The sequence below is a fragment of the Gracilinanus agilis genome, chromosome 2 (assembly GCF_016433145.1).
Source record: "Gracilinanus agilis isolate LMUSP501 chromosome 2, AgileGrace, whole genome shotgun sequence".
Classification (NCBI taxonomy): domain Eukaryota; kingdom Metazoa; phylum Chordata; class Mammalia; order Didelphimorphia; family Didelphidae; genus Gracilinanus; species Gracilinanus agilis.
The window spans coordinates 139,760,770-139,773,864 of record NC_058131.1 but is presented as its reverse complement, the minus strand read 5'-3'; the positions used below and the strand labels follow the sequence as shown (position 1 = coordinate 139,773,864).

Below are 13,095 nucleotides of genomic sequence, written 5' to 3'. Positions count from 1 at the left end.
TTTACTGGTGTAAATTAAAACAACGAGGGTAACTGGTAGAAGGGAAGAGGGTTATTAGAAATCCCTAAATGAAGTTTGATCCTAGTTATAAGTATTCTATCTAACAGCTTCAGAATGTTGATAGCTGAACTAATCAGGCCCACTGGCCCAGGCAGGCCACTGGTTGATCTGGCCTGTTTTGGTGGACACTGCTTGCCTATAGACAAATTAGATGGTAACTTGATTGAAGATAAATTGATGAATAAATGCTCAACTGCTGACCCAGGGCTGACAAGCCCTGAGCCAGATGAAGAATAATTGGTTGGTTGAAATATATTTTGTTTCCTAAGAGATTGTTTGGTTTGTCAATAAGATGTTGCTATTGATCAGCTAAGATAAATAAAACCTACCTAAGTTATCTAAACCCACGTTCTCCACCCTTCCACCCTGGATCCCAGCCTCCAGAATGAGTCCCAGGGTCCAGTCTATGCCTCCCTTATATAGGGCACAGCCCAACTGACAATTGGTCTCATGCCCCAGGATGGCATCAGGAATCTCCCAAGATTCCAAGTGTCCAACTGCAAACTGTGCCCACAGGCATGGCTTCTTACAAATCCTTGCAAAACTCAACTTACAATAAGAAGTAACAGTCTTCTAGGTCTTTTTGTTTTGTTTTGTTTAATTGATATAGAAAAGAGTGATGATTAAGAGCATTTGGTTCTAGAATTGAGATAAAAGCTACTTAAAGGTTCTGAATGGACATTTAAAAACTTACTCTCTTTGGCAATAATAAAAATTTATGTTTATATAGCACTTTAAGATTTGATCCTGACATCAACACTGTGAGGGAAATACAATTATTATTATGTTCATTTTACATATGAAAAGCCTGAGACTCAGATAGTTCCAGTGACTTGTCCAGACGCACATCCAGGAGGTGTCAGGATTCAAATCCAAGTCTTCCTTTTTCCAAGTCTAATGCTCTAAATATACTGCCATTCTTTTTTCTATATAAGATTATTTCAAATTTTAATGAGATCATAATTTTGCTCTCTTTTGGACTTCTAAAAGAAAGTTGTTATTTGAAGTAAAAGGATGCCAGTGCTTTGATTCTGGCCTTCTAACTTCTTTAGTGAAATGTGACTCCCGGGGGGGGGGAGGGGGCAGCTAGGGGGCTCAATGGATTGAGAGCCAGGTCCAGAGAGGGGAGGCCCTACTTCCTAGCTGTGTGACCCTGGGCAAATTACTTAACCCCCATAACCTCACCCTTACCAATTCTTCTGTCTTGGAATCAATACACAGTACTGATTCTAAGACGGAAGGTAAATAAGGGTTAAAAAAATTTTTTTGTCCCCTCGCTGTTCACAGTCTCTCATACAACAAGGCATTCTGTGGGGCAGGAGAAAACAAACCAAAGTCATCTCAGAGCTCATGGAAAGTAACCATATTCTTCTTTATGGCCCCAGGGGCTTCTTGTTCTTCAGCACAGCCTCTCAGTTCTCTACAGCTCCCGGGAGATGGTGCTGTTGCTTCCCATTAGCACTCCTGAAGGGGTGTAGGCACAGCCACTTGTCCCTGGTTTGCCTGAGGTGAGTGGCTACTCTCCTTTGCTCCCAGGAAGAACCATTGTCCCTGCTTCCTGGCCTGTTTGCCAGACTTCTTTGTCCAGGCCTCCATTCTAGTGCAACAGAAGGAAGACTCCAGGATTTTTCTCTTTAGGAATGTTGAATCAAATGAGGAAGCCTCTCCTCTGTTGGCCTTCTCTTGCAGAAATTTGCCCCATTCGGCTCAATCCTAAATACACCGATTAAGTGTCAACTGTGTTCAAAGTAGTATAAGTATAAAAGAAAAAAATGACAAACAGTCTTTGCCCTCAAAGAATTTTCATCCCACTGGGCTGGGATGAAAGTAAGAGTAGAATAACACCTCAGGCAATTAGGTAAATATAAAGTGAAGAGTAAACAAAGCAAATTCATATGGGGGGATAATCAGGCTCTGTTAGGAGATAGTGCTTGAGCTGAACCTTGAAGTGAACTAAGAATTCCAAGAGCTGGAGGTGAAGAAGGAAAGCATTCCAGGGATAGGGAAACAGCCTGTACAAAATGATAGTGCCAGGCTCTAGGAATGACAAGTAGGTCAATTTCTCTGGAATTTAGACTATGTGAAGAAGAGTAAGGTGATATTGGTTGGGAAAGATAGGTTGGAACCAGATTTCTGAGGAGCTTTAAATGCTAAAGAGAGGAGTTCAGGGGGCAGCTGGGTGCCTCCGTGGATTGAGAATTGGGTCCAGAGACAGGAGGTCCTGGGTTCAAATCTGGCCTCAGACACTTCCTAGCTGTGTGACCCTGGGCAAGTCACTTAACCCCCATTGCCTAGCCCAGTGATGGGCAAACTTTTTAAAGAGGGGGCCAAAGGAAAGGAAATGCTCAGCTGTCAGTCTGTTTCTAAGGCAACTCTTTTGAAGTTTCATTATATTGTATCCTACTCATTATATTCGCCAGATTAGGAATAATGTCACCCAGCCAGACAGAACATTTCAGGGGGTCACATCTGGCCCACAGGCTGTAGTTTGCCCATCACTGGCCTAGCCCTTCCCACTCTTCTGCCTTAGAACCAATACCCAGTATTGATTCTAAGACTTCTAGAAGGTAAGGGTTTTTAAAAAATAAAATAATATAAAATAAAGAGAGGAGTTCATTATTTAAGGTAGAGGTCATAGGAAGCCACTGAAGCAGGAGAATGACAGGACAGATCTCTGCTTTAGGAATGAAAAGAAATTGATTTCTAGGGATTCAAAATCTGATATTAAGCAAAAAATCCATCACCTTAGATTTAAAAAAGGCTTATGAAGATAAAAGAAACAAAAAACTCCCACCATAAATATTTTCATGTGTGTCAGTATGATATACTTTATAATGTGTAATTTTGGAATAACATGCTAGGCTCCCCTCTCCCCAATTAAGTAACTAACTAGATATAACAAAGAAGTCAGTTCCGTGACTCGTTTGGCAAAAAAAAGAAAGACTGATGATTTTCTGTCAGATGTTAGCTAAGCTCCTAAATGAATATGAGCGACATTCAATTTTTAGAAGTTTATTTAGAGGTTAAGATGTTAGTTTATGATCTTTGGATAAAAAACAAACCTACCAGGCATTCTGCTCAAGGAAAGAACACCATGCAGCACACATTTTTTAAAGTCCTTGCCCATGTTCATGGTTTTTTTGGTAGGGGTATATTTTGTCAATGAAGTGAACCATGAAAACTTTTCATGGTATATATGCCTAGGGCAGTGATGGTGAGCCCTTTAGAGAAGGAGTGCCCAGCCTCACCCCCAACCCACTGCCCAGACTTAGTGCCCTGCCCCGCCAAGGCCCCTAATACTGAGTGCCATGCCCCTCCCCCTACCACATGCCCGCACCCCATCCTACATACTTCACACAGGGGAGGGTGAAAGTGCTCCCATTAGGCTGCTCAGCAGAGGGCCAGGTGATGTGAAAAAAAATGTTGTCAGGCACTGTGGAAAGTAGGGAGGGAGCAGCTCTACCCAAGTCCCTCTGCCTTTCTAGTAATGAACTCTTGGGGCAGGGGGGCAGCTGTCTTTCCCCAGAGAGTACTCTGTGTGCCATCTTCGGCACCCTTGCCGTAGGGTTACCATCACAGGCCTAGGGAATGTTGGAAGTAGATTTTCTAGACTAAAAACCAAATAAATAAATACATAAATACATAAATAAATAAATAAATAAATAAATAAATGAGCCCAAGACTGAGATTTCCTTAAAGTATTTTGACTACTTTTTAATTTCTTTTGGTTGTTACTCATTCCTTATGTCAACCTGTAAAAAATACGTGGCATTACCAAAGTAGTTATAACAGCATATCTTTAATCAGGGCAAGGAGATTATAATCAAGAAAACCACACAGTGCCATGGCTTTGGGATTATATAATCTCAGGGAGCCACATAGAACCAAAGCACTGGGACTTCCTACTGAACTATAGAAAAAGGGATCTTGGGAAACACAGGATAACCAGAGGCTAGAGTGATTGGAAAGGTACTTAAGATATGATTATCTTCTTTTACTCAGTCCTGGATAAGAGGCAAAACTAATTCATAGTTAATTCAATCTTTGTTTGTCTTGTGAATTCTTTTGTTTTAACACTGTAGAAAAGAGTCAATCCAGAAATTCCTTGAAGACAATGTTGTTACATTTATACAAATATACTAATAGCCTATGTTGGGTCCTGTAAGAGGCAGAATGTAAGGGGTTAAAATTTAAAAGGGTTAGACTAAATTTATCACAGTGTGGTTGCCAAGAGTTAATTAATTCCAAATGATTTTTTAGCAATTTATTTATAAAATAGAGGGAAAGAGTGAAAGTAGAAAAATGAGAAGAGTGCAGAGTAAGAGATTTAGCTTAAGGAGCTAGACTATGTACTCAAGCCCTGACTTACTCCAGCAGGGTTCCAGTAACCCTAGCCAGAGGGCATAAAGGTCAGTTAACAAGGGTTTTAGCCAAGAGACCTCCTCCAGATGAGGGGCCCCTCCGGAGGTTAGTACCTCCAGGAAAAAGCCAAGGAAAGGAATCGGCCTTTTTTACTCACTCACTTGGTAATTCTAAGGAGAAATATAAAGCAGTCCAAGGTCCTCAGCCAGAGCTCCTCCAGGGTCCAGTTCAAGGTGAAAGACCCTTTCACAGGAAGTTCTTGCCACTTATAAAGACCATTCCTTTCATCACTTCCAGTGTCTTTCTTCCACAGATGGAATTACAGATGGAAGCTTTGCTTGGGACTGCCCAGGGAGCAGTCAGTCAATTCTAATTCAGCACTTACTTTTGCACACGTGGGTCACAGACCTCCCCCACTTAAAGATAAGTGAGGTGATTAAATCTAAAAATGGGCAGGGAGAGAGCTAGTCCCTGATTTTATCTTATTTTCAGTGGCTATTGCAGTATTCATTTGTTAATTGAGAACAAAAAGATTCCTAAATTGAAATAATTTAGAAAGAAGTTTTTTAAGTCTTCCAGCAGAGGGAAGAACCAAAAAAGGTATGGCCCATTCCCCCTTTTCCCAATGTATGTAAATTACACATTATATATAGGATTCAAACAAAGGAACAGGGAAAAATAGCTAATTGGCCAGCACAGAGGCAGTATCCAGATAAGCCAGGTGTGTTGCTTGAGATATACAATAGGAGAAAACTCAAATTCCTTGTATCAGTCTTTATATCTGACTGGGTTTCTAGTCAACATAATCTATGTTGCAAGTTAAATATTAACCAAATTTGTTCTCTAAGCAACAGGTCTGGCTTCTCAAACACCCAGAGAAAGGTTTAAACAATGCTAAATATTTTCCCACAAATTTCCCACCTCCTCTGTATACTAGCAGAAATACAATTACAGAAGCAGATAGCTAGGTAAAGATTTAAAATAACTCAAGTCAGTTAATATACTTCACTGTTCATCTTATCAAGAACTTGATAGAATTCCTTCCAAGTGTGACAGGGACCAGACTGGGGAAATCATAGTTAGAGGAATGAAACCAGGTAAGCATCAGGGACTGTAAGTCAAGGGGCTTAGACTTGTACCAAGCAATTCTTGATCTACCCAATACATGAAGACTTCTCAGAAAATGAAAGAACACATATTGTCATAGGTTTCACAAAAGTTAAAATAAGAGACTATGTCCTCTTCAATGTCATAAAAATTGAATAAATTTAGTTAAACAGTCTCATATGTCTCCTAAGGAAACAAACCTAGATAAACTGACTCTTTAAGTAAACTAAGTCAGATTACAAATTAAACTACCTTTAATCAACTTATTTTGTTTGTCTTATGTACCTATCTGATACTTGCAAATATATTCCCATGGAAATTCTGGAATAGGCCTCATTCCCAAGACAGTTGTAGAAGGGTATTCCTCTCCAATTTGATTTTCCAATAACTAGTTCAAGTGGTGAAAAGTTCAGACCTTATAAAAATAACGATCTACTTGCCTTTTTGTCATTGATCTTAATAGAAACATTTGAAATCCAATCATATGTATGTATATATCTTAGTTCTATGAGAACACAGTCTAATCTTGTTGCTTTTCTCAAAGTGATGTTTTACTACATTAAAATTTAGATCATTGTAACATCACATTTTGCTCCTAGTTGTTCTTCCTTTTGAGAATATGCAGTTATCTAGAAGGAATGAGATACTTTAAGGATCTAATCTTAAACATGAATATATAATGAATGATTAGTGATAACAAATTCAGAATAATAAAATTCTTTCATATTTGTAACTGATTATAGTACAATAATAACTAAATCTTTAGTACTGCAACAATAGAATTCATCATGTATATAAACTTTTATACTTTATTTACTCTTATTTGATTATAACATGGTTATAGGAATACTTAAACTGTCTCTCAAGGGCACAAACTGACTTGGCATAAGCATAATGCTTTCTTAACTCTGATTACAGGCAAGAGGTGTAGTTAATCTTTATTTTGAAACATCCAACCATTTAGCAAAGCTCCACATTACTCATAGGATAACATGGTCAACCTCAAAATTAACCAGGAGGGAAGATTTCCTGTTCAGAAGGAAATAGCACAATGGAGAAATTGAGTCAAGAGGCTACTATCTTCTTCTATGTGAAATTGTCTTCTTAGCCTTAACCGTCACAAATATCCACCTGTTTTCAGATAATCCTCTTTTCCTTTACATAGTGGATTACTAACTCAATGACAATTCAGATAATCATATCTGAAATAAAAAACTCAGAATTGTGGGTGTCTGGTGATGAGTAACTAGATCTATATAGCCATAGAGAGTGAGAGTTTTAGCCTGCTAGGGAGACTAGCAGCTAAAGAGAAAAAGTGAGATAAGATGAGGGACAGGAAAGATGGGACCAGCATGCTTTGGGAAGGATCAAGCAGAAAAAACACAGCACCAAGACTGGGGGCTATAATCTTCTTTTATTGTGACAAAAAGAAAGACTTTTAGAGAGAGTAGAATACTAAGATTACAACATTCTTGGGGGAGCGGGGTGTTACTTTTTTTTTTCTTAAACCCTTACCTTCTGTGTTGGAGTCAATACTGTTTTGGCTCCAAGGCAGAAGAGTGGTAAGGGTGGGCAATGGAGGGTCAAGTGACTTGCCCAGGGTCACACAGCTGGGAAGTGTCTGAGGCCAGATTTGAACCTAGGACCTCCCATCTCTAGTCCTGGTTCTCAATCCACTGAGCTACCCAGCTGCCCCCTGGGTGTTACTTTTCCACAGGATAATGTTTATGAAATGACTTCACACAAGAACATTATTGGGTTTGTTTTTACAGATGTGAGCAAATTGAGAAATCTAATTTGCATAACTTAGGGAAAAGAAGGTTTGGTATGACTTTTAGTCATGATATTACAAAGACTTCTTTGCTCTTCAGAGTGATGGGGGGGCCTCTTTGATGATGGCCTTTGGCAGAGAGCAGTAGTGCCTTTGTGTGAGAGATTGTGACCTTGACAGTAATCTCAGGCAAGCATGACTGCTTTTCTCAATGGTCCTGACTTTCCCTTTATATATCTTCACGCAGAATATCAAATTACAATCCCAAAAGATTTTACCTCACTAATCACAGCTTTAGGAGAGCTATTATAATTTTTCTCATATTGTTGCAATAACACTTAACAGTTATCTGATATATGCCTTATACATCTTTTCTGGTTCAAATCCATTTTAGAGCAGACATCACATTCTATTATTGTACACACATACTGAATACATAATAGTTTACTTAAAAACCAGAAAAACACTGGCTATTATAAGCTTTGACTCTGATGGCTATATCTGAAAGTTTTGCATATTAAACTGTAAAACAAAAATAAAAATCTTTAAAATTTAGATCTGTTGATGTTAAATTGGCTCAAATATATAACTTCATACTATTCCAGATGCACTTTCATAATTTTCATAACCAATTGTAAGGGATAATGAAACTTACTACCCACCTCACAGTGTTGGGAAGAAAGCATTGTAAACTTTAGGGCACTGTATAAATAAGAAGTATCATGATTATTAATACAGGCTTTAATAGTGCTCTGTTGGTACAATGTTATCCACATCATCTGACAGAACATATAGATATATACTTGAGATATATAATAGAAAACTCCTAATATTTCTTGCATCAGTCTTTGACTATGACTGGGTTTCAGGTCAATATAACCTAGGTGTGTGTCACTGGGCATGTCACTTAGCCTCTACCTCATTTTCATCTGTAAAATGGGAATAATAATAACAATATAATAGAATTGGGAAACCTAGGTCAATATTTCCACCTAACAATTGAAAACTTTGTTGGTAGTCTTGGGAAAAGACAGAATAGATGAAAAAAATGGTTCTTCCATATGTGGTTCTTCCAAATCAGAGTTGAAGTACATAAAGCAAGTCAGCAGTATTGCATAATCCTTTTGGAACTTGTTCTGAGGTGAAAGAGGAAACTTTCAGACTAATTGATGATCTTTAACCAACAAAATATTGTTCTCTTTTTAAGAAGAAATTATTATTATTGATAAGCTCTGAGCCTAGATATTGAAAATACTAAGGCAATAATAAAGCTTCCTGTGAAACAGGAAGCTGGATCCTGAAAAATGAATAGAGTACTTTCCAAATGTTGCATAGATTTTGGGAAGCTAGCTGGCATTTTTACCTTGCTTCATTATTTGACTTTGAGAGAAGGAAACAGTAAGCCTATATTAATCTTCATTTTACAGAAGAAGCTAAAACAAATAACCTTGATAATATTTATTTTAAAATCTTAAAATATATGTTTAAATAACTATTGTTGACTTGATGTTTTTGTCACTTAAAGAATTTGCATTAGTTTTAGTCCTTGTGAAATCCCTTCACTTACCATACATGACTTCCATTGTAGTTCAGTATTATCTAAAAGTTTATTTTATATACTGAAGTCTGTTTTTTCCAAAATAAAAGGCAACTCTTATTTCTTCTGTACAGATGAGAATATGTGTTGAATGCAGAACCATGGTACCAGTGAACACTCCTATGTGTATTGTATGTGAGGCCCCTTCTGCTCCACAGCCACAGACTCAGGCCAATATTCATTTAAAGGTAATGAAAATTGAATCATGAATGAAAGCTATTGAAAGTAATGTTTTGAAGAGTAGCATGCACATTTTGATGTAGATTATTTAGTTAACTAAACTATTGTTACAATAAAATCCTTGGCCTATGAAATGCTTGCTAAATAATATCTATGACTTTTTTATTCATGGCTAGCTATGCTACTCAATGTAACCTGCCAATAGCATCTCTATACATGAGAGATATGTACATGAAAGTTCCTTCTGTATAATTATTAAACACAGGTTTCCAACTCAAACACATTATGACTGAATTTTGCTATAGTTTAAGATTTAGAAAATTTTTTACTTAATAAATGTGATAATTTGATAATAACTTTTAACATCATGGCTTTTTTCTTTATTTTATTTTTATTATTATGGCTTTTATTTAAACCATCCTTGAGCTTCTGTTTCCTTTGACTATCAATTAATAACATACAGGATGAAGGTAAAGAATTACTATCATAGAAGAAGAGTGTATTGTAGAGGCTGGAATATGGATAAAGAGTCAACCTTGAAGTCAGGAAGACCTGAGTTCAGGTTTTGCCTTTGAGTCATACTACTGTGTCACCATGGGCAAGTCAATTAACTTCTCAGTATTCCAGGCAAGTTTCTAAAAGAAGTAAAGGAAAAATTGAAAAGACAAATGAGAGTGAAATAAAATAATGAAAAAGAATCAACAGCTTGGTAAAGGAGGCACAAAAAATACTGAAGAAAAAAACATACTAGGCCAAATGGTAAAAAAAAAAAAAAAGTCCAAAACATCCACTGATGTGAACTCTTTAAAAAGGAGAATTGATTTAAAACAATAACAACAAAAATAAAAATAAAAAGTAAAAAGCAGAATTGGCCAAATGGAAAAATAGGTACAAAAATTCACTGAAGAAAAGAACTTCTTCAAAAGTATAATTGGTAAAATGGAAAAGGAGGTACAAAAGTCCACTGGAGAAAATAATTTCTTTTTTTTTTATTTTTTTTTAAACCCTTAACTTCTGTGTATTGGCTCCTAGGTGGAAGAGTGGTAAGGGTGGGCAATGGGGGTGACTTGCCCAGGGTCACACAGCTGGGAAGTGTCTGAGGCCAGATCTGAACCTAGGACCTCCCGCCTCTAGGCCTGACTCTCAATCCACTGAGCTACCCAGCTGCCCCAGAAAATAATTTCTTAAAAATTAGAATTAGGCAAGTAGAAGTCAGTGATTCCATCAGTCATCAAGAAACAAACAAACAAAAAAAAAGGAAATAAAAAGAAGGAGCAAATAGATAAAAATGTAAAATTTCTCATGAGAAAAACAACTGACCTGGAAAACAGATTGAGGAGAAATCATTTGAGAATTATTGGACTAAGGTCCAAGTAGGTGACTCAGTGGATAGTGTAAGAGGGAGATTTTAGGTATTTTATAGATATATATTTAAAGTGTGGCCGCCAGGAATCAACAATTCAGGTTGATTCCGTAATTAAATTAGACCCAAGTCAGGACTGGGTTTAAGGTAGTTTATTTACAATTAGGAAGGTAAAAAGGTAAGGAAATAGAATGAGGGAGAGGCTAATCCAGGCCTGCAGAGGCCTGGATGGAGAGAGAAGGTTAAAAGGCTAAATAAATTAGGCCACAAGCCACAAGGCCTAGCAATCAGATAGGCTAGAGCCTACTTAAAGGTAGAGTTTGAAATGCCAAGGTAGGCTCAAGGAAGTCAGCCTTACTTACCCACATGACCATTCTGAGTAGAAGCTTCCTGAGGTCTCCTCTGAGATCCTTCAGCACCAAGTTCAAAGTGGGAACTCCCCTTACAGGAAGTAACCAACCTACTTAAAGAGATGTGTCTTTCGTCACTTCCCGTGGGTCCACCTCTAATTCACGTGGACAAATGGCAGTCTCTTGTTCTTGATTTGTTACTTATTGTCACGTGTGGGTAACTCATCTCCCCTCCCTACTATGGGAGGTGGGGACGATATCATCTCGGGTAGGTAGAGTTTTGACTATGAATGGACTAGAGCTAATTCTATTTACACAATAGAGACCTAAGCCTGGAGATAGGAAGTCTTGGGTTCAAATCTAGACTCAGATTGTTCCTTACTATATGACCTGAGCAAGTCATTTAACCCCAATTGCCTAACTCTTGCTGCTCTTCTGCCTTGGTATTGATACTTAGTATTGATCCTAAAACAGAAGGTAAAATAAAAAAAAAATTTTAAAAAGAATTATTGGACTAACTAAAAGCCATGATCAAAAAGAGAGCCTAAATTTCATATTTCAAGAAATGGCCTAGCCTTTATTACTCTTCTATTTTAGTTTTGATTCTAAGACAGAAGGTAAGGATTTTTTAAAAAGAAAAGAAATTATACTGCACTGCTCTCCTAGAACCTGATAGCAAAATGGAAATTGAAAAAAAAATCCACTGATCACCTCCTGAAAGAGATCCCCAAACTCCTAGGAATATTATAGCCAAATTCTAGAACTCCCTGGTCAAAGAAAAAATATTGCAAGCTGCCAGAAAGAAACAATTTCAAAATCATGGATCCACAGTCGGGATAACACAAGATTTAGTAGCTTCCATGTTAAAGGAGTTGAGACCTTAGAATATGAAATTCTAGAAGGTAGAGGAGCTAGGAATACAACCAAGAATCTCCTCTCCAAAAACTGAATATAATCCTTCAGGGGAAAAAGTGGATATTTAATGAAATAGAGGATTTTTAAGCATCCCTGATGAAAACACTGAAGCTAAACAGAAAATTTGACTTTCAAATATAAGAGTAAACATGAAAGAGAAATCACAAGGGATTCAGTGAGGTTAAACTGTTTACAATGGGAATTGTAATTCCTAATAAATAACTTATCATTATTAGGGCTATTAAAAGGAGCAATCATAGTATAAAGGCATGGGTATAAATTGACCATATGGGATGATATTTTAAAAAATTAAATTAAGAAATAAGTAAAAGGGATGCATTCGAAGAAAGGAGAAGGGAAAGGTAGAATGGGGTAAATTATCTCACATAAAAGAGGCCTGAAATGGATTAAAAAGTGGAGGGAAAGATGACAGTAGTGGTGAATAGTGCTTGAGCCATACTCTCATCAAAATCAGCTCAGATGAGATAACATGCATAGTCCATTAAGTATAGAAATCTATCTTAACCTACAAGGAAATAAGGTTGAAAGGGATAAGAAAGGAAGGGCTTACAAAAGGGAGGGAGGATTGGAGGAGGTGGTGGTCAGAAGTAAAACACTTTTGAGAAAGGACAAGGTAAAAGGAGAGACAGAGAAGGATAAATAGGAAAAATAGGTTAGGGGGAAATGCATGATAAGTCACAAATATGGAAAAAAATTTACAACAAATTTCTCTGACAAAGGCCTTATTTCTCAAACAGTAGAGAACTGAGTCAAATTTATGAGAATACAAGTCATTCCCCAGTTGACAAATGGTCAAAGGATATGAACAGAAAGTTTTCAGGTAAAAAAATCAAAGCTATCTATAATCATATAAAAAAGTTCTCTAAATCACCATTGACTAGAGAAATATAAATTAAAAGAACTCTGAGGTACTATCTGATACCTATCAGATTGGCTAAAATAATAGAAAATTAAAGCGACAAATGTTGGAGGGGATGTGGGAAAACTGGACAATAAAACAATGTTGGTGAAATTGTGAACTGATCAGCAGTTCTGGAGAGGAATTTAGAACTATTCCCAAATAGCTATAAAAGTGTACATACCCTTTGACTCAGCAATATCACTACTAGGTCTGTCTCCCAAAGAGATTTTTTTTAAGGGAAAAAGGCCTATGTGTACGAAAATATAGCAGCTCTTTGTGGTTGCAAAGTATTGGAAATTGAGTATCAATTGGGGAATGGCTCAACTAATCGTGGTACATGATTGTAATGGAAAACTAATGTGCTATAAGAAATGATGAGTTAAGATGCTCTCAAAAAAACCTGGGAAGAATTAAGTGAACTAATCCAAAGTGAAGTGAGCAGAACCAGAAAAATAGTGTACGTTGTAA

General features: G+C 37.1%; 1 protein-coding gene across 1 annotated transcript in view; it reads left to right on the top strand.

Moving 5' to 3' along the window:
* DZANK1 (double zinc ribbon and ankyrin repeat domains 1) overlaps nucleotides 1-13,095 on the top strand; it is a 135,391-nt gene that overhangs the window by 31,763 nt on the left and 90,533 nt on the right. Inside the window, exon 8 of the mRNA XM_044659498.1 lies at nucleotides 8,972-9,085. Coding sequence (XP_044515433.1) covers nucleotides 8,972-9,085 — 114 coding nt within the window. The remainder of the gene's footprint in view (nucleotides 1-8,971; nucleotides 9,086-13,095) is intronic.